The sequence below is a fragment of the Lactuca serriola genome, chromosome 9 (genome assembly GCF_051521515.1).
Source record: "Lactuca serriola cultivar US96UC23 chromosome 9, Lser_US96UC23_V15, whole genome shotgun sequence".
NCBI classification, from domain to species: domain Eukaryota; kingdom Viridiplantae; phylum Streptophyta; class Magnoliopsida; order Asterales; family Asteraceae; genus Lactuca; species Lactuca serriola.
This window is the reverse complement of record NC_136416.1, coordinates 54,042,925-54,064,487: the sequence shown is the minus strand read 5'-3', so window position 1 is coordinate 54,064,487 and position 21,563 is coordinate 54,042,925. Positions and strand designations below refer to the sequence as shown.

General features: G+C 34.7%; 3 protein-coding genes across 5 annotated transcripts; 2 read left to right on the top strand and 1 right to left on the bottom strand.

Moving 5' to 3' along the window:
- Positions 1-1,342: 1,342 nt before the first annotated feature.
- On the bottom strand, positions 1,343-3,396 carry LOC145075209 (kinesin-like protein). 2 transcript variants are annotated; one of them, XM_079021509.1, is made up of 6 exons: positions 2,960-3,396; positions 2,595-2,643; positions 2,452-2,503; positions 2,160-2,323; positions 1,934-2,047; positions 1,343-1,676 (listed from the first exon to the last, which is right to left on the bottom strand). In XM_079021509.1, exons 1-6 carry the CDS (start codon positions 3,328-3,330, stop codon positions 1,494-1,496), a joined length of 933 nt encoding a protein of 310 aa, XP_078877635.1. In that variant the 5' UTR covers positions 3,331-3,396; the 3' UTR covers positions 1,343-1,493. The 2 variants fall into 2 exon arrangements, with proteins under 2 accessions (XP_078877635.1, XP_078877636.1); XM_079021510.1 differs by lacking the exon at positions 1,934-2,047.
- Positions 3,397-8,849: 5,453 nt separating this feature from the next.
- LOC145074100 (putative E3 ubiquitin-protein ligase LIN-1) lies at positions 8,850-15,900 on the top strand. 2 transcript variants are annotated; one of them, XM_079020526.1, is made up of 17 exons: positions 8,850-9,104; positions 9,572-10,492; positions 10,582-10,636; positions 11,114-11,473; positions 11,564-11,649; positions 11,722-12,960; positions 13,057-13,201; positions 13,295-13,552; positions 13,635-13,947; positions 14,038-14,162; positions 14,226-14,345; positions 14,426-14,557; positions 14,639-14,761; positions 14,846-14,956; positions 15,045-15,188; positions 15,280-15,516; positions 15,597-15,900. In XM_079020526.1, the coding sequence occupies exons 2-17, from the start codon at positions 9,579-9,581 to the stop codon at positions 15,612-15,614; spliced, it is 4,380 nt and encodes a 1,459-aa protein (XP_078876652.1). In that variant the 5' UTR covers positions 8,850-9,104; positions 9,572-9,578; the 3' UTR covers positions 15,615-15,900. The 2 variants fall into 2 exon arrangements, with proteins under 2 accessions (XP_078876652.1, XP_078876651.1); XM_079020525.1 differs by lacking the exon at positions 8,850-9,104 and having other exon boundaries at positions 9,555-10,492.
- A 3,249-nt stretch (positions 15,901-19,149) lies between these two features.
- On the top strand, positions 19,150-21,303 carry LOC145073906 (cyclin-L1-1-like). The gene is made up of 7 exons (XM_079020381.1): positions 19,150-19,308; positions 19,583-19,741; positions 19,884-19,965; positions 20,059-20,199; positions 20,295-20,464; positions 20,552-20,825; positions 20,941-21,303. Exons 3-7 carry the CDS (start codon positions 19,897-19,899, stop codon positions 21,127-21,129), a joined length of 843 nt encoding a protein of 280 aa, XP_078876507.1. The 5' UTR covers positions 19,150-19,308; positions 19,583-19,741; positions 19,884-19,896; the 3' UTR covers positions 21,130-21,303.
- Positions 21,304-21,563: the final 260 nt, after the last annotated feature.

Below are 21,563 nucleotides of genomic sequence, written 5' to 3'. Positions count from 1 at the left end.
AAGACGGAGCGTCCCGAAGACTCGTCTTTACTTTTGTTTATATTACATATGTAAAACACTTGTATAACTTTTCTTTCAAACAGATGTAAACAATATTATGTAATGTAATGTTTTGTGTTTACTGTTTTACTATGTGCATTGGATTTGATACTCAATATGGAGTCAACCCCGGAAATGTTTCCGCCTTCGGTTTTCGGGGTGTGACACCTAGTTTCCTTGTGCAAAAAAATCGATATTATCTTCGTCACAATCGTGAGAACATGAAGTTGCCTTGGAAGGGTAAACCATTGAAAGATGAAAATACCACCCCGGTGTGCAAGGCACGTGGGGATTTAACTCTGAAATCAAAAAACCCCAAACAAAAAGTTATATCAGGGACTAAACAAGCAAGCAATCCCAAACAACAAGGATCATTTGTGTAATTTGTCCTAAAATCTATCTGGTCAACCCCACCCCCTTTTTCCATTCTATTGCGATGATAGTCCCCTACCCTCTCCTTTCTTGATTTTTGCTTGTCGGATTTGCTTGAAGTGAAAAACGTAGATCCAAACAAATACATCAATTTGAAAAAGAAAGAAAAAACTCAGCACCAATTCTGGGTCTTTGTACAAACAGGAGATGAATTCAATGCCTCATGTTCTGCATGTCCGAATTATCGTTTCTCAAATTGATGCAGTATACTACTTTCTTACATTAAGTCTTAAGTTTCTTGTTCTTCATAACCATAATCTCAAACTGAATGTTGTTGGAAAGTGTTTCGATTGAGTTTTTATATAATTTTTGCTGATTTTTGTTAGAAACTGCGATCCATTCTGATTCTACTCAACTAGATATTCATTTGAATAGTATGATATGTTGTAGTGGTTGATTGTAATAATGTAGGTTCGTTTCAACATTGGATCTTAGGGACATGAGCAGCTTTTAAGAGGGTGTGGGTCCTATGCGAATCGTACTACTAAATAATGAGAAAGACATTATGTCTTTTACCTCTTTTATTTTATGCTGTAGATTACAAAGTCGTAAGATACTTGCTACAACTACACGACATGTTCGTTGATACCTTTTTTATTTTAGGTTACATTTATTATGCTTGTATAGTGTTGTATTCATTTTTGGTTTTACAAATTATAATTTATAAATGGTAGATTTTAGAGTGTTTTTTGGGCTTTATTTGACCCTTTATTGCTGTTACTGCTTTTTAGAAAAAAAAAATAATAATAAAAAGAATTATGTAGCCTTGTGCCTTGAAAATTACCTATTTATGTGAAAATGTATTCTTTACTGAAAATAACCTCGAGTTATTTACTTCTGAGCCTCGGGTTTCCAACCTACATGATGCAAATGTCAAAATACCACTTCTCTTTCTCTTAATAAATTTATTAAAATTAAAATAACAATTGATACCTCACATTTTACAAACTAAGCTCTCCATTAATCTATACATCCATACCGAAACTAGCCTCACCATCATATTGTAAAAGATATGTTTAGGATTAAAGCATGTAGTTTTCTTCAGTTGGTAGTTGCTTAGCAAGTGAAACAAGAAAACGTGTTAGGTGTCTTTTAGCTTTCATTAATCCTACATCTTTTTCTCCTTCTTTATTATCCTCTGATGATGATGTAGCATTAACACGATCTTGCATAGAGCAGAAACTTCTAACCAGTTTACGTAACTCCTGAAACGCAAGACTATTCAAGATGAGAACAAAGTTTTATTTTAGATTAAGTTACAAATTTGGTCCCTATGCTTTACACAAAATTGCAAGTTCAATCCAAATTCTGAATCCTCCTTAATTATTGTTGCTGATACAGTCCATGTACGGCTGTACGCAACCAAATTCCAACCTAGGGACAATCTGAAAACGGGGACTGAAGTTTGATTTTTTGGAAAAGCATAGGGACCAAATTTGTAATTTAGTCTTGACTAACTTACTTGACGATCAAAGTCAACACTATTCAGAGAGTAAATCTCGTTAGTGATATCGATGTCTTTGTTAACTAATCCATCAAACCACCTGGTTGCTATATCATGGTAATCACAAGACTCCTGATATGAAATGTAGACAGATCAAATAATTATATTTAAATTTCAAATCTCTTTTTAGTTTTTAACTAATTAATTTATCTTATTGTATATTCTATAATAATATTTAATATACCTCCTCTTCTTCCTCATCGGTGATTTCTTCTTCCTCTTCATTGGCGTCTCCAATACCTAATTTATCTGAACCAGATAACTCCTGAAACTTTTGAACATCACTGTCTTTCATTGCTTTGATCAATCCTTCCATTAATTCAGGCTCCACATCACGCAATAATCTTCCTATAAAGAAATAATAACTAGTTAAAACTTAAAACAGAACTGAAGTTAAAAAAAATGAATGCTACATATTCAGACCTATCGTGTGTAAGTTTCTCTAAATTAGGAAAAGTATGTCATGCAATTCATACCAATATAACTGAACTGCCTTCTCTTCCCCTCCCGAACATCACGACCTAATCTCTGTAGTAAATTAGAACATGTCTTTAATTCTTTGTCATCATATAAACCATATGATCAAACTTATAGTAATAGATCTATTAATAAGTCTCACCTTCGCCAACATGAGAGCATCAAACACTTCTTTTTCAAGTGAAACCACTCTACACAGTAGACAAAAAAAACAAGCTTTACTAAACTTTCACGGAAGACAAAAATAAAGCATCCGTTCAAGTGGGCTTTAACAAGCATTCTTTATCAGAAATCTCATTTGCAAAGTGCATGTTTAAGGCTAATTAAACACTAAATCGATCTCAATATAAGAATTCAATGAGAAACTCAATTAGGACTTTTAATGAGGTAGTAGTATATGTATATGAGTGAAGTTGGTAGAATTTTAGTATTCTTATGCATTTGTATTCGGCAACACACAGACTGCTTCACTATTTTACTTGAAACCGAGAACTGTTTGGATTTTACCTGAGGATGCGTTTAATTTGAGAATCGTTTAAGTCGGCAAGCTCCATACCCCAGCGAAAAGAGCGACGAGCCTGTCGTTTCTTCTCGTTCCGGCTCTTCCGTTCTGCATCTGAAGAATTCGATTCGTTGTCGCTCTGACTGAGTTCGGGCGGTAACGGGGCGTCTGCCGGACGTAGACCGCGGGATCGAGACAAATGGAGATTCTTCCGGTGGATAAGAATTGAAGGACTTGTTCCCGTAAGGAACCGACGGTGTATTAATCCTCCGGTGGAAGAAGTCAACACTTTTGAGTCGAAAAGAGAGTTTATGCAGCGCCGGAAAGGCAATTTGGACGCCGGCGAGACGATTAGCGGCCTGACAAACTGAGCCATTGGTCAGCTCGTTGTGAGTTGGTCCCAACTCCTGAACCCCTGTAACCTAATCAACTACTATTGAGGCCCAATAATAATTATACTATAAGGTCCATAAGGATATAAGCAATAGGTTGAGGGCCCTATTGATCTAAAATAATAATAACCAGGGGTGAACCCATGCTCCCGTGGGCCGAAAAAATAATAATTATTGTTTGATATAAAATTTCAATATAATACATGTATATTAAAAAGAAACATTTATTTACAATATAAGGAAAGTATGGTCATCTACTCAAATTTTAAAGGATATGTTATATGGATCTTTGCTTCATTCAAACGAAGTACAACACAACATGTGATATGACCCTAAAAGGCTAAAACCAACAGAAGACATCATTATGGCAAAGTAAATGCAAGAAATAGAAATCTAGTTGTATCATTTTATTTATTATAGCATCATACATTTATTTCTCCCGACTAAAACATTGTGCTTCGAAAAATCTAACCAAATATATTAATGATATCCAACTACAAAACAATTTACAATGTTGTTATTGAGTATACTTTTCAATGTATATTGTCATGATAAGGAAAAAATAAAAGGACAATGCTACAATTTGATAGATTCCACAAAGATTTCAAACTTCTTACCAATTTGTTTGGTATTGAGGTACGACATGTATGACATTGTTGCCCCACTCAAGAACCCGTCAACCATCCAACCTCCCATAATCAAAAACTTTCCTTCAAAAAGCTGAAAATTTCAATTTCAACCTACTATTATTGACCAACAAAATATCACATGTGTATTATATAATACTTTTATTCAAGACAAAATTGCAAGAATGGTCCCTGTGGTATGTCAAAACTAGCAACTATGGTCCAAAATGGGTTTGGCTCGCAAGGATGGTCCAATAGCTTCGTTTTGTTGCGAGTTTAGTCCAAACTTTTCATTTTTGTTGCGGATTTGGTCCAAGTCAATTTAAAATTTTTTATAATGACGTTTTTGCCCTTACTTTTGGTTTTTTTAATTTATATAAATACATTTTACAATTTACATAATTAAACCAAAATAATACTACCACTATCCCTACCCCACCCCTCCACCCTCTCTAGCATACAACTATTGATATGTTATCACCACAACCGTCTGTCACGAGCACTACCGCTACCACCACTATTGGTCACCAACAATAGCCATTGCCACTGTGACCGCCGGTCACCACCAACACCATCCGATGAATTCAAACATATTTTTTCCACCACCATCATATAAATCTGCATCTACAATTTCAAAATGAAACTCAATAACTACCACCACCGTATGATGAATTCAAACATATTTTTTTCCTGATTTGCAACTTTAAAATCAAGAACAACTAGATGTTTAAACCCACAAGAACAATCAGATTTGTAACAAGAACAATTAATTGGAGTGTGGAATACATGAGATGATTACAAGCAGAGCTGCACCTGATCTTGTTTCAATAGAATTGCACCTCCAAAAAAAACCCTTCTTGTTTCCGTTTTGGCTTCAACGCCGCCTGAAACGTCACTAGAGCCAAAGACACCACATACACGGAATCAACGCATGTATGGAGGTGACGGTGGCAGTTACACCTTAAGCTTTGCAAAAATTTGGGTATAAGAACCCTATTACAACCGCTACCCTAAAACCTAATCTAGCCGCCACTGTATCAGTCGGAGGAAAATAAGCACAAACCAACGAAACCCTAATCTTGCCGCCACGATAAAACAACATTGAACCAGATCTGAAGACCCTCACAGCCATCAACGTTTGGGAAGAAGGATAGCAACGATGACGATAATCCGCTAGAAGCCTCGGTTAACGGAACTCTCTTCACCGGAAGCACCTTCGTCGGAAGCATCTTCACCGGAAACATCTTCACGAGAAGCCTCATTCGCCCTCTTTGTCGAAACCCTCTTCTCAAAATGAATAAGATGTGTTTTGTGTAGAGAGAGAGAGAGAGAGAGAGAGAGAGAGAAAGACAGAGAGAGACAGACAGAGAAAGAGAAAGAGATTTTTTTTCTGTAATAAAAATTAAAAAAAAGGGAAAATACCAAGGGCAAATCCGTCATTATAAAAAGTTTTATAATTTTTGGACTAAACTCGCAACAAAACGAAACTATTGGACCATCCTTGCGAGCCAAACCCATTTCAGACCAAAGTTGCTAGTTTTGACATACCGCATGGACCATTTTTGCAATTTTGTCTTTATTCAACGTTCTACCTTTTGAACAGTTGTATTGACATTACACTTTTGTTTCAAACCCACAAGAATTGTATTGGCCTGCAAACAAAAAGAGAAAGAGATAAAGAATAATAAAATTAGTTATTGTGACGTCTCAAAAATACCAGTAAAAATTTCATCTTAATTAAGTTAAAGTCATTCATTTATTGTTCTAAAAGACGATCAGAGTCAAAGTATTCTCAAAACATTAGAGTAATTTGCAAACATTTAGTGCGAAATAAAACTCCAGGGGATGTAGTGCGATCAAGTCAGGCCCTTCCTTTTTTTAAACATAAACTGTAAGCACAAAGATTAGTGAGTTCCCCAAAGCACCACATACAACACAAATATATATACATAACACCCGTGTTCCAATATGGTTTATGTAACATCCTAAAAATATATATATAAAATTTTGTTCTTAAATTCATTCAATTCATAAGAAATTGATATCAAAATATTCAAAAGAGCCATATTGTAATCATTTTATCATAGTACAAATACCAAAATCACTAGGTGTAGAAAAACATAGAGTGATGTGGTGGTGGTGCGATCATGCCGGACCCTTCCCCTTCGAACTGGAAGTACCTGAAAGAGAAATCGAAAACTGTTAGCACAAAGCTTGGTGAGTTCCCCAAAATACCACATACTAACAAACATACTGCCAAGCATATTTGGGTGTCGGCCTGCCCCTTCGGTCTATTGCAACTGGATATTAATAAGCATATTTGAGTGCTTGCCTACCCCTTTGGTCTATCTCAACTGGATACTATCAAGCATATCTAAGTGCTTGCAATCCCCTTCAGTCTATTTCAACCGGTTACTGAGTCTATTTCACCCCTACTACTACTACATAATATCATAATAGAAAATCACAAAGTCATCAAGCAGATATAGGCATAACTGATAATTATCACAAAGACAATCATCACACTATAACATAAACTAGTGGGTTGGCCTTGGTGCCTTCGACCTACGGCTGCTACGAAGGAAGACTCACCTAAGACTGTGGGTATCAAATCGCACTCAACCGATGACTCGTGAACTCATCTCCCTATCGTACAATCATAAAACCCCAATTAGAAATTAAGTCACATTCTAACCCGAAGGTCCAAAACCCTAATTCTTGACTTAAGGCAAAAGGGCTCCTTTACCTTTGCCTTATTGTGCCTCCTTTCCTCCAAGGCCCAAATCTACAAAACCCAAAAAGGCATCCAAACCCACTATAGGGCCTTTAAGGACCAATATGGCCCAAGAACCCCAAACATAGCCTTAGGACTGAAAATGACTTGCCACGATCAGGTGGGCCCGAGGCCCAACTTACTAAAGTCTAAATCCCAACACCAAACGAGCCCAAAAATCTTTTAGGCCTACTAACTACGTACACACGACGTACTTGGCTTATATGCCCAACGTAAATTGGTGTTGACTAGGGGTTGAGGCGATGTCCCAATACGCGCAACGTACAATTGAGTACGCATGACGTACTGGTCTACCAACCCATATTCACTTCAATGTCTTAATCCATTAAGACCTAAGGTTCACAACTTAGATCCAGGCCCCTAAAAACGTCCCAAGCCATAAAGTTGCAAACTTTATGCTTTTACATGCAAGGATGGGGCCCAAAACATGAATCAAGTCCATAAGCACACTTGGATGGTTCCTAACACTTGCATGGTTGAGGTTTAACCATCCAGGTCCGATTTTTATGACTCAAAACACCCTCAAGAGCTCAAAAGGACAACTTATATGGCCTGAAGTTTCTCAACTCCAAGAATCCAAACTATGGGACCAAAATATACCATTTTCTACCCTAAACCTAAGTATGCAATGATCAAGGTTTAAACTTTATACCTTCAATGGGCCAGAAATATTGCCAAACTTCGGGATCTACAAGCTCTTTCTACATCCTTGCTTCTTCCCTAGCTTCCTTCTTATTCAAAGACTCTAAAGAACACTAAAAGCTCTCAAGGAAGCTCACAAATGCACTAAAGGGGGCTTAACTAGTGCATTTGTGAGCTTCCTTGAGAGCTTTTGGTGTTCTTTAGAGTCTTTGAATAAGAAGGAAGCTAGGGAAGAAGCAAGGATGTGGAAAGAGCTTGTAAATCCCGAAGTTTGGCAATATTTCTGGCCCATTGAAGGTATAAAGTTTAAACCTTGATCATTGCATACTTAGGTTTAGGGTAGAAAATGGTATATTTTGGTCCCATAGTTTGGATTCTTGGAGTTGAGAAGATTCGAGATTAGCACAACAAGGGAAATGGAGGCTGAATAGGTAAAGGGCTTGGGGGACTTAAGGTCCTTAAATAGGGTGCAAACACTAAAAACTAGGGTTTGCCTCAGACTCACGTACGCCATGTGTACTCCACGTACGCCCAACGTATGTGGTTAAGTCCCGCAACCAGGTTATTCGGAACATGTTTCCGCATAATGTAGCTATACTCTGACATATTTGAATTGAAAATTTTGGGTTGTCTCAAATAAGCCACCGATCAAGAGTAAAGAAGGTAGGCGGAGATGAAACATGGTTGTTGGATGTTACAAAGACAACATACTCAAGATGGGGAATGAGAGGTGAGACAAGCTAGACTTCCCTCAGACCATCATTGTTGCCGCCAAACTTCGGTTTTGGGGAAATCAATATAACCTTCATTACCATTATCGAGTATGCATTCAACCCAAGCCATCGATTTCAATTTTGGGGAAATCGATCTAACCTTCATTACTAGTTGCATTGGTATCTGATGGAGATGATGATGGAGCGTAAAGATGGTAAACAATCGCATTGGTGTGGATCTCAAGTGTTGAGATGGTACATCAAGGTTGATGATGGTGGGTTTTAGGGTAAGGTTAAGGTGGAGAAGATGGTGATTCAAGAAGGGAGTGAAATTGGATTTTTTTTTTTTGGTTTTTTAATTAAAAAAATATGAAAGTAAATAAAAATAAATTAAAAAACTATTTTGAGACATATTGGATATGGATCTAAAATCACATAAAAATAGGCCAAAACCACCTAACATGAAACAGATTATATATTTTGTTATACTGTTAGTATCTTTGTTATTTTAAACGTTTGTAAAATAATTTAATTAATAACGAGCTTATTCTTTTTGTCTTTAACGGTACCTCCTCAGTATAATAAGAAAATAATATTTCCCGCCAAATTTCTTTCCCAGAGCAATATTTACAAGTTTCAGAAAGTTGTTATTTTAAATGCTTGTACATCATGCAGCAGAGTTGTATATTACTTCGGATTTTAGAATTTGAGTTCAACCAAATAAGGTGAGTTGACCATCAACCACAATCGCCGGCCGGCAGTTTTGGAAGCCGGCCTCTCTCTCTCTAGAATACGTTGGATCGGGAGCGTCAATCTAATCGTTGGTTGATCAATTTTCCAGCTCGTCATCAATCGTATTCTTCATTTGATTTTTTTATTGTCACACTTCTACTTGTTGCTTAATTGGATACTCAATCCTTATTCTTCTCGTTGAAGTTTATTGGATCATGACCGAGTACTGACTGGTAGTAGCAATCATTACTGTAAGTCGTCTCTATTCCTGTCAGGTTTATGTATACGTGTGTTGATTGATTAACTTTTGCACCATTAATCGATTGATTAGTGTGGAGTAAGTGCAATTTGTAGAATAAACTGCTTTCGGTAATATAGTTTGGATTACAGAGATTACTGCTTCTTTTCTATGTGAGGAACACTAGCAGTTGCCCTTTCGTTAATTCAGTGTATTTGAATTTTGAACATAAAGAAATCAGTAGAATTCAGGTTTTACAAATTGATACTCTCCTGGTTGAGTTGAGGTCGAACTGATTTTGATCTCAATTCGACTTGGATTTGCAATAACTTTTCATCAACATATCCCTGTGTAGTAATTTCTTCACAGGATTATATGTGATTGTCAATTTATCTCAAAGTCTAAGAGAAGTTAATGTCAAATTTGAAAGTAAAATTTTAGTCCTTCTGATAAATACATAATCATGGCTGGAAACTATAGGTTTTCAATGGACCGAGATGATATAGCAAGATCCTTAATCACCACAATTGGGAGTTTTATTCAAGACAGGTTACTTGATCAAAGACAAAGGGCCCTACAGAAGGAACAATGTGGTGAAAGATTAGCAGCAGAAGATGAGAGCAGTAACAAAGACACAGCAGTTAGGTATTCTGATCAAGCAGTTTTGGCAAATTTGGATTGGGGTATGGATGCCCTTGAGGAAGCCATTAATACATCCAACACTGAGACAAAAATGGCAAGACTTGATCATGCAGAAAAGATGTTACAAGTTTGTGCTATGTTGAATTCCAGTGATAAAACCGCTGGTGTCCCTAATTTCTATCTCTCAGCTTGGGCTCATCTTAACCTTTCTTACTTATGGAAGTTAAGAAACAATGTCACAAATGCTGTTCTTCATGTTCTTGAGATGTTTTCAATCGACCCCTTCTTTTCAAGGATTGATTTTGCTCCTGAGATCTGGAAAACACTGTTTCTCCCTCACATGAGTTCGATTGTTGGTTGGTACTCAGAGGAAAGGCATAGGATTATGATGAACATGATTCCAGATTCAGGTGATTTGTCTTTCACTGCTGATTTTGACCAGTATTTTAATGAATCCTTGGTTTTGTCTATGAGGCCAGATCAAGCAGAGAAATTGCAAAAGTTGGAAAAACATTATGGGCAATCTTTGGATGAGAATACCAGGAATTATGCGAATTACTTCAAAGATTGCATGAATCATGATCCTGAAACTAGTAAGAAAGCAATTCCTATGATGCCAATTGCAGAGGCTCCTATGACTCCTTTGCATGAAGTGAGTCGCAAAATTCCAGATTATGTGAGATTTGGTCCCATATTGCCTAAAAGTGCAGGGTTCTCACCAGTTCTAAAACCTAATAAGAATTCTAGAGAAGCTTCCAGGTTAGTTTATTATCTTTTTTCTTTCTTTTCTTATTCAACTTTCACATATAAGTAAAACTTATGCATTTCTGTAATCTGAAATGGAACAGTGCCACTCACATCGACTCTGAGAACCTAGAGGATTCTGCTGCATGGGATATTCAAGTAAGTGGCTGTTTCTTTTTGACTTAATGGGCTTAATGGGTTAAGCCTTAATCTGGACAGCTATACATGGTTGTTTCTTTTTTACTTAATTTGGACATAATGACTTAATGGGTTAAGTCAAAAAACCTGGCTTACTGTATTAAGACACTCACCTTTTAACTACTTACCCTTCTTTTTCCTCCTGACTACTCTCACGTTAAAAGATGAAGTTAACATTGATGAATATTGTACAATTTGTTTTTTGAAATGTAAGGGTAAAATGGTCATTTAGTCTCATTCAGATTGTTTATTCGGTCTAGAAAAGAATATACCTTATGTACGCAGCATGTTATTCATATAGACATCATTACCCGTTCAACCACTTTACCATACATGACTTGGGTGAAAAAGAAATAGCCCCTAAGAAGATAGCCACTCAAAATTGATCAGTTTATTGAATATCCATAAGTTATATATATATTATTGTTTTACATACAGGAGGGAATACCAGAGGAAAACAATGAATCTGAGTATGAACAGGATGAAGATGGAATTCAAAGCATAGAATCACTTCCAAGTGTTGAAATGAACAATAATTATAAACCTGAACCTAATGGACACACATTGAAGGAAAAGAATCGACCATTTTCACCTCAGATGTTCTCTCCTGTAATCTCAAGTAAAACATCCCCAAAAGTTTCATCTCCAAAACAAGATGGAAACAATAAGGTCACATCTACCTCAACCCTACGTTCCAATCGATCAATGGATTATAAAGTTGCCACTTCTTTGCCTACTTCACCATTAGTGCACCATGATCTCAGTATTAGCTCAGCAGACTCAGATAATGAATCTAGAGTATGTCTCGAAGTTATGACTTACAAAAACAAAAACCTTTTCTAAATTGATGCCTTATTAGCTACTACTAATTGTTGCTTTAATGCTTAGGATCATAAGAAAAGTGTAAGGACAAAAGTTGGACATGGACGAAGTTCTAGTATTGCAAATATGAAGACTCAGACATCAGATAAAAGGTAACTAACTATGAGTCATTTTTCTATTGTTGTTTTTGTCCTAAATTTATATTTCTTTTTTGAAAATTTCAGCTTCCATGGAGAATATGATAATGGAAGTCCAAACTTTGGTTCTCCTCAATCTTCTACACAATCAAGGCCACCAAAAGATTTTGTATGTCCCATAACTAGCCATATTTTCAGTGATCCAGTAACCCTAGAAACAGGTCAAACATACGAAAGAAAAGCCATTGAAGAATGGATGAAGAGAGGGAACACAACATGTCCAATCACAAGACAACCTCTCTCAGCCAATTCACTCCCAAAAACAAATTATGTCTTGAAAAGACTCATCACCTCATGGAAAGAACAACATCCAGATCTTGCACAAGAATTATCATACCCTGCAACACCACAAAGTTCCCATGGGAGTCCCTCTTTAAGACAAATGTCACAAATCCAATCAAGAACATCAAATCCATATGATTCCAACAATTTCAAACCAAATAGATTCATGCAAGCTACAATCGCCACGTCACCAACGAGTGTGATATCTCAAGCTGCTGTGGAATCAATCATCAGTGGCTTAAAACCATTCATTACATGCCTTTGCACCTCAGAAGATTTGAAAGAATGTGAAACAGCAGTTTTGACAATTTCCAAGATGTGGAAGGAGTCAAATGCTGATTCGGGTGTCCACTCTTGTTTATCAACTTCAACAACAGTGAATGGATTCATTGATGTTCTATCAGCTTCTTTAAGCAGGGAAGTTTTAAGAACAACAGTTTACATTCTATCCGAGTTACTAGTAGCCGATGAAAGACTCAGGGAGATTCTAACAAATGTTGATCTTGAATGTTTAGCTGCTTTACTACAAAACGGTTTATCCGAGGCTGCTGTTCTTATATACCTTCTGAAACCCTCGTTTTCTCAGCTCTCAGAGTTTAACTTAGTTCCATATCTTATTCAAAACATATGTAAAAAAGATGAAGAATCGAAGGATTCTGAACTGGTGATGAATCCAAAGGATGCTGCTGTAGAGTTAGTGGCACAGGTTTTAATCGAAGGAGATGAGAATAGTAGAAATTCTAATGCTTTGAGTGTTATATCTATGAATGCAGTGCCTTCATTGGTTATGTGTTTAGAGAGAGTGGATACACGACAATCTGTTATGTATATCTTGCTGTGTTGCATCCATGCAGATAGAAGTTGCAGGAATTTAATAGCAACTAGAATTGACTTGTGCTATGTTCTTGAACTTTTTCATGCTGGAAATGAATATGTCAGAGGCCTGTGTATAGAATTTCTCTGGGAGTTAGTTCAGTTAAACAGGTATGTTTCATCTTTTGTAGTACTTTGTCATGAAATGATTTTTTTTTTTTCATATTATGATTAGCACATTACCTAATCTTGTTAGGGATTTTTCAGGAGAACATTATGCAATCAGATTTTGCAAATAATAAAGGATGAAGGAGCATGTAGCACAATGCATACTCTTCTAGTCTATCTTCAAAATGCTCCAATGGAGCAACAGCCTGTAATTGCATCCCTTCTTCTTCAGCTTGATCTCCTGGTTAGCCATTAACATCTTTATCATTTCAAGTTATCCATCAACAAAGGCTTGCAACTTGAGTCATGTTTAACAAAATCTTTCTGTTATTTATAGGTTGAGCCTAGAAAAATGAGCATTTATCGAGAGGAAGCGATTCAAACACTTATTGAATCCCTCCCAAAAAAAGATTTCCCAAATTCACAACTTGCAGCTCTTGATGCCTTGTCATCTCTTTCAGGCCACCTTAGTGCTTCAGGGAAGTCTCTTACTGAAGCCTGGCTACTCAAGCTTGCAGGATTTGATCAACCTTATGAAGATTCTGTGAAGAAAGAAAATCTCAAAGTTAATGAAAACGAACCAATTGAGAATATGGTTTGTTCTTTTTTTTTTTTCATCTTACAATTACAAAATCCATTCGATAAAAAAAAAAAAAAAACTCATGTTTTTATTTTAGGACAAGGAAGAGGAGATAGCTGCAAACTCTTGGGAGAAAAGGATAGCTTTTGTACTTTGCAACCATGAAAAGGGTCTTATATTTAACGCTTTAGAAGAATGTCTGAAGAGCAACTCCATAGACATGACAAAGAAGTGTCTTTCCATAGCCACTTGGCTCATTTACATGCTTTACAATCTGCCTGACACAGGTGTTAGAGATGCTGCCCGGAAGGCTTTGCTTGACCAATTCATATACATTCTACAATCCTCTAAGAATCTTGAAGAGAAGATTTTGTCAACTGTTGCCCTGAGAAGCTTCATTAGTGATCCAGGTGAAATCAACCATATCTCCACAATATTAGACCTTGTTGTATGTTAGACATGACATGACAAAACAATTTTACTGATAATTGTTTGTTCAGGTGCACTTGTTGAACTTGGTGGCTACGCTAAAGGCTTGTACAAAACCTTGAAAAAGCTCAAGAGGAGCTCTGTGGTTGTCAGTGACATAATGAAAACATTAATGAATTTGCCATCTGTCAATGCAGTGAGTACAACCTTCAATATGTGTACATTTTAACATAATCTTTCCTGACTCTTTGAATTCCAGGCAGATATGTGGAGTTGTTCAGAAGGGTTTGAGCTGGATATATCAATGAATGGAGAGGTTCTATCTTTGGTTAACATAAAAGGTCGACTAATAAGCAGCCACTCTGATGGAACCATTAAGGTGTGGAAGAAATAGCAATGTACTTTCATCTTCTTAATTTTTTGAGTGATTGGTATTAATTTTTTTTTTTTTTAATTTAGGTTTGGGATAGTGGGAAAAAGGCGTTAAGGTTGATTCAGGAGGTTCGTGATCATGCAAAAGCTGTCACATGCTTGTATGTTTCACCTTCAAGTGATAAGATCTATAGTGGTTCCTTGGATAAAACAATACGAGTATGCCTATCATTTTATTTTGCTTTTCTAAATAAAACTTACTTTCACCATTTTTAACAATTTATATTTTTTCACCCCTAGGTATGGGTAATCAAACAAGAAGGAATCCACTGTATTCAGGTTCATGATGTTAAAGAGACTGTCTGTGGGTTGGTAGCTGATGCAGATTTTGCATATTTTTTCTCTCAAAGTGCTGGAGTCAAGGTTAGATCTCTAAACTAAAAAGACCTTTTTGCCCATTAGGGTAGACCTTTAAAGAAAATGCTGAGTAAATTACATCATGTGTAGGTTTATGGATGGTCTGGAGTTATCAAGAATCTCAACGTCAAACAAACTGTTAGAAGCCTTGCCTTGAATGGGAATAAACTGTATTGTGGTTGCAGTGGTTTCAACATACAGGTAATAATAACATATAATTTCAAATCTAAATTCTCTTTCCTCACAAATAAAACATTTCAAAACTCTGAATCATATAAACTGTCATCAGGAAGTAGATTTGCGAAAAAACACATCAACAACATTTTACGCAGGAGCAAGAAAATTATTGGGAAAACAATCAATCAATTCGCTATATATTCAAGACAATCTTCTGTTTGTGGGTGGAACATCAATAGATGGAATTGCAGGAAAGGTAGTAAAAAAAACTATAAAATAAAAACTACAATTTTTTTTTATTAACATTATAAAGTTTTTCATTGCCAAACTGTTGGGAAATCTGGTAGGTATTCTCTCTATCAAACAGAGGAGTAATAGGATCATTATCAACGGGATTTGACATTCAGTTGTTGGCTGTGAATAATGATTTCATATTTGGAGCTACAAAGAGTGGGAGTATTGAGGTGTGGTTGAAGGAAAGGTTAACTAAAGTTGCTTCCATTAAGAATTCCAAAATCACATCCATGGCATCAGATGTTGATGGAGAAATGCTATTTGCTGGCTCTTCTGATGGCAGAATTCAGGTATGTTACTGAATAAATGGTTCGCATATGGCATTTTTGTGTGAGTCCAAAATGACAATTTTTTGTATGTTGCTTTTCAGACTTGGGGTTTAGATTGATATATATGTGACAAGAAAGAAGATATAAAGTGGTGATGAACAAATTGAATCCATAAGCCCACAAATAGAATAGCATGATGAAAATTTCTAAGTGGTGTTTTTCAACTCCATATGAATCCTGTTAATAAAATACATCAGAGACTTTGCATCCTTTGTTCAAATAGTTAGTTCTCTTGCATTTGTTGTTTATTGCTATAGTCACATCATTGCACATTCTTTCTAGGCACATGTATAGCCCAACTTTGATAAACTTATAATCACCCCTAATCAAGACTATATTGCATCATGCAACTATATTGCTTCGATAACGAATTTCGGTATTTTCTCAAAATGTAATGATTTTTTTAATTAAGATGTTCAACATTTTGAATTGTTTATTTATGTTGATGACTATTAAAAAAAAAAGATGGTTCCGGCTTCCAATTCAACATCAAATTTACTAGCTACTTTTTAAATAGATTAATGGGGACGTAAAACAAGAAAAGTTAATAGTTTGGTATGTTATATTTGGATTTTAATTTGTAGAATTAAACGAGAAAATGACCAAAAATTTGTTCACAAATAGCCTTTGGACTACTTTTATTATCAAACTGAAATAAACTAAATCTATCTCCGTATTTTGTATCTATCTCATCATACAACATTTAATGATATGTAACTTGTTTATCGGTCATGTTTTGCCACTAGAGCTGTTCACTATTTGGATAAAACCGAATTGTCCAATTAGATAATTTGGTTTGGACTATTTGGTTCGGATATTCAGATTTTTGAATTGGTTTTCAACAAAACCGAATTATTATTTTGGATTTCGGATTGGTTTTGGTTTATAAAATAAGAACCGAATAGTCCAAAAAAACCAAATAACAATTTTTTATGTATTTATTTTCAAAATATCTATAATTATTGATTAATTTTATAATTTTTTTTAAATAAGTTCAAAATGTTTTACCTAATAAAAGACATCAGTATGTACTTTCTCTCAAAAGTTTTTTATCTATTAAATAATAAACTATAATATGCCTTCTTAGTGGTTTTGTATAAATTTAAATCACAAGTAAATAATTTGTTTTTGCTTCTTCTGTAAAATTAGAAAATATTATAATTCTACGTCCTTTTAAAATATTATGGTTTTTGAAAACTGAATTATAAAAACCGATCCAACCGAATTGTAACTGGATCGGATCGGATCAGATCGGATTTTAATTTAGTTTGGACTATTTGGATCCATTTTTTGAAAACCGAAATCAATTTGGATTTACTTAATTGGATCGGATCGAACCGATCCATCCAAACGAACACCCCTATTTGCCACATAAAACAAATGTTATTATATAAAAAATGATTAAATTATTATATAAATAGCTATGATCATTACGGATTTAATATTTAATATTGTAGATTAAAATTAAAAATAAATTAATCAAAACATATTAAAACTTTAAACGTTAAAAGACATAGAATAAAACATCTATACCTATATATCTATAATAATAATTGCACAAATGTTTGCACCAAATTTCTTCGAAACTCCTACTATATATAATTCAAGAGTTTTATAACTTATGTCACTATAACTTAGTAGTTTTTTTTTTAATTTATGGTTATTAATCGACACTTATCTCATATATATATATATATATATATATATATATATATATATATATATATATATATATATATATATATATATATATACATGACGTTTTTTGGGTGGAAAATGAGATGAAGAAAAACGATCACTTAAGAAATTACAAAGCCCTACTTTGGGGTGTATGCATGCTTGTATATTGAGTCGAGTCACGAGTTCAAATTTCAGATTTCGAGTTACCGATGACAAATATCTTTTATGGAAGGTATCTTTAAAATCCAAGTCACTTTTTTTTGGAAGTATGTTTACAAAACATGTGTGTATTGTATCACATGGCCTTTGTTTTTGTTTATTATAATTTTTTTGTATACCATTTTTTTTAACTTTTGAACCAGCAATTTAAATGTGTTGAATTTTCGACTTATTTTCTTTAGAGAAATATTATCTTTTGTACCATATAGCCTTTGTTTTTGTTTATTATTATTTGTTTGTAGGTATGACAATCATGTCGTGTTCGAGTTGAAATGTCAAAATATGCCAACCCAAACACAACCCATTTAACTATACAGGTTGTGGGTTGGCGTGTCATGGGTTGACGAGTTTGAAACATAAACCCATATATGACCCACCAACCCATTTATTTATACGAGTTTACAGGTTGGTGGGTTCGTAGGTCAGATTCCATAAATAAAACTGATAATTAAACATGAATAAAATTTTTGATTGTTGATGTAAACATATCCGATTTGGGTTCGTGGATTTGATTTCGATACTTGATTTCGATCACACAGGGGAGAGTAAGAGAGCGGGTCACCGGGAGACTGGAAGCTTGGAAGTGGGAGTTATGCAATTTGCAAATTTGATTTTGAGATTATTTAGATTTTAGGGCAAATGAGCAAAATGGTTACATCCTTTTAGCCTTACAGGTTACGTCATTACGACCACATGCATGAGTCAAAATGTCAAATGGTGAATGAATTATAAATCAGTGGTATGTAATACTTATTAAATATTAATATTTGATACATTTAAAAATAATATAATTTTTTTATTAAAAATATAAATGGGTTGGCAGGTCAACGCGTTTATTTTTTTTAGAAACTCATATATGACTTGTTTAATAAACGAGTTAGCAGGTTGAAAAACTAAACTCAAACCCATTTATTTCGTGTCGTGTCGTGAGTCGTATCGAGAATTATCAGCCCTATTTTTTGTGTATCCTTTTTTGAACTTTTGAACTGATAATTAAGTGTGTTTGAATTTTCGATTTTTTTTTTTTTTTGGAAAAATATTCACATTGAGGGTTATTATAAAATATGATTTGAGCATTGATATGACTTGAATGCATGTTGACCCTTCCTAACTATCAACAACATTATATTTTGACAAACGGTTGGATAAAACCCGAAATCAAAATGGAGCCTCATGTGGTATGGACATTTATTGATAGTCTGGTTGAATAGTTATGCTCGACACAGTTAGAGTTTTATCCGGAGTTTGTCAAAATATAACGTTGATAGTTAGGATTTTAGTTGTCCCTTATTGTTTATAAATTTTCAACTTCAATATTAACATTAATCTATTTTATCACATGTAATATTTTACATCAACCTTTTGATTTAGTATAAAAAAATATAGTTATTTCATGGTTAATGCTTAAATTCCATTTTACATAACTCTCACTCCTCACCCGCTATTTAGGTATTTATACAGTACAAATGAACTTGTACAATACAAATTAAAAAAAAAAAAAAAAGTGAAGTACGGTAGGAAATTGGAATTCACCGTAGAAGATCAATTTGTGAGAGGTGCACCCATTACCCAATACCCTAACGAAAAAAAAATAAAAAATGGCGTGTACTCTACGATTCTTTGTATATTGTAACCGCTCCTACTCATATTAAAATAGTTAGAGAGGGCCCGAATTTTCAATCTCTGAAAAAAAAACTCAAGCCTTTGCTTCGCCCCCGCAGTCCTCTCTTTCTGTCTCCCACTCTGCGCCTTGCCCACTCCCGCCTCCGGTCATCTTCCCGTCGTGATTCCGATAACCTTCTCCTACCGCCACTCACTGCCGCCGCTACCTGTTAAAGGATTTTGAATCTTGAGGTATATTTACATCTTCCTGTTTTCGAAATACATAATTCTTCGTTACTCGTCAACAATTATTTATTTATTTGTTTGTTACTTATTGTTATATTTTAATCGGATGAATTAATATTTTTTTTAAGGATTTCTTATAATTCAATTTGTTGAATTAATCCGGGAAATTTTATCTGTTACAATTTACAACGATTCGTATGTGAACCCTCAAGGTAGGTTACATAATATCTCTGATCAACCTTGCTATTGATATTTCATAACCATTTTTTCCTTGTGACAGTTGCAGTATCTCTCAAGTCAACCATGGTTTACACAGCTATCGATACATTCTATCTAACGGATAAACAACTTAAGAACACACCTTCAAGAAAAGACGGAATAGATGAAGCCACTGAAACGACACTTAGAAGATATGGCTGTGATCTTATACAAGAGAGTGGTAATTTACTCAATGTGTATCCTCTTTCCAAACTCTACATTTAATTTTTTTGTTTTTATTCATCCCAAATCCATGAGAGTGTGATTTTACACAGATATTGATTAGATCATAGAAGTTCTTAACCATATAACATAACATGCAGACCACAACAAGTAATGGGCACAGGTCAAGTTCTATTTCATCGGTTTTATTGCAAGCAATCATTTTCTAGTTTCAACGTGAAGGTTTGTCTCTTTTACTCGTTTCCATTCATAATATATAAAGCTATGTTTCTTGTTTGTTGCTAACATGTACTTCTTATTCTTTCTTGTTGACAGAGAGTTGCTGCTACTTGCCTTTGGCTTGCGTCAAAACTAGAGGAAAACATTAGGACTCTAAGGCGAATCATCAATATTTTTCACATAATCGAATGTAGAAGGGAGAATCTACCTTTAGAGCATTTGAATACATCTTCAAAGGTATTTAATTTTGGTATTAGTTCACAAGAACCTGGTTTAGTTGAAAACCCGGTTTATCTCCCATCTAAATCATGCTTTATGTTTTTGTTATACAGAAATATCTGGAATTAGAGGCGGATTTGAAAAGATGCGAACTACAAGTACTGAAGGAAATGGGTTACATCTGCCATGTTGAACTTCCTCATAAACTCATGGTAACTTACCTTGAAGTTCTTGAAGCACCCCATCAGATGATACAAGAAGCGTGGAATATTGCAAACGACAGGTATGTAATTTGGATCCCATTATGACAAGTACGATGTTTTTAGATTCTTTGTACTACTAAATTCACTTTTGTTTTTTTTTTCAACAGTTTGCGTACAACTTTATGTGTGCAGTTGAAGAGTCACGTTGTGGCATGTGGTGTTATATACACTGCAGCTCGCAGATGCTATGTTCCTCTTCCTGAAAACCCTCCATGGTGGGAACTATTTGATGCCAACAAAAAGGACGTAGATGAAGTTTGCAGAGTTCTAGATCATTTATATAGTCTAACCAAAGTGCGCTATATACCTGTATGCAAAGAAGATGGTTCATTTACAATGTGTAATACATCATTGGATTCACGATCCCAACCTCTTGCAAAGGTCCACCTCTCTCTCTCTCTCTTTTTTTTTTTTTTTTTTTTTTTTTGGTTTTTTACCTTTCTTTTATTGTTGTGTGCGTATCATGATTTTAGGTTTTCTGTGTTTTGTGTTGCAGGAAGGTGCATCAAGTGGTCCACTGATGCTTGATGATGCAAATACAAGGAAGGTTGAAGCAAAAGCTGTTTTAAAGAGCAAAGAACATGTAACAGATGAAAAGGAAAGGAAAAGTCACAAGTGTAAAAAGGACCGATTCCGGAAGAGAAAGGGAGCAAGATGGTTGTCAAGAGGGGTAGACAAAAAGTAAAGACTGAAATATTATTACTAGGCTACTAGCTTCACCACATATACAATGAAGATCCTTCCTAGAAATTACATTAATACTTGAACCATCATTTTCCAATATACCACTTGAGTAGCATTTTGTTAATTATCGCTTGTACAAAATCATACTATTAGTTTTCTTAGCTTTAATTTTTAAATCAACATTCCCACATTCCACATCATCTACGATTCTTCGGTACTATAACTTTATATGGATAACAATATATAGTTTATGCTAATAATATCTGTATAATCTCTATTTTATAAAACCCTCATATTATATATATATATATATATATATATATATATATATATATATATATATATATATATATATATGTTTAGGTGTTTAAAGTATTTATTGTGTTATTGTATGTATAAATGTGGGCTAATCAAAATTAAATAATTAAATAAATA

Bases quoted from the DNA above. Each gene is read 5' to 3' on its own strand.
- LOC145075209 (XM_079021509.1), bottom strand. From the start codon at position 3,330: ATGGCTCAGTTTGTCAGGCCGCTAATCGTCTCGCCGGCGTCCAAATTG. The intron at 2,504-2,594 runs GTGAGACTTATT...AATTTACTACAG, and splicing joins ATGCTCTCATGTTGGCGAAG to AGATTAGGTCGTGATGTTCG. The intron at 2,048-2,159 runs GTATATTAAATA...ATTTCATATCAG, and splicing joins CCGATGAGGAAGAAGAGGAG to GAGTCTTGTGATTACCATGA.
- LOC145074100 (XM_079020525.1), top strand. From the start codon at position 9,555: ATGGCTGGAAACTATAGGTTTTCAATGGACCGAGATGATATAGCAAGA. The intron at 12,961-13,056 runs GTATGTTTCATC...GGGATTTTTCAG, and splicing joins GAGTTAGTTCAGTTAAACAG to GAGAACATTATGCAATCAGA. The intron at 13,553-13,634 runs GTTTGTTCTTTT...TTTTTATTTTAG, and splicing joins ACGAACCAATTGAGAATATG to GACAAGGAAGAGGAGATAGC.
- LOC145073906 (XM_079020381.1), top strand. From the start codon at position 19,897: ATGGGCACAGGTCAAGTTCTATTTCATCGGTTTTATTGCAAGCAATCA. The intron at 20,465-20,551 runs GTATGTAATTTG...TTTTTTCAACAG, and splicing joins TGGAATATTGCAAACGACAG to TTTGCGTACAACTTTATGTG. The intron at 20,826-20,940 runs GTCCACCTCTCT...TTTGTGTTGCAG, and splicing joins GATCCCAACCTCTTGCAAAG to GAAGGTGCATCAAGTGGTCC.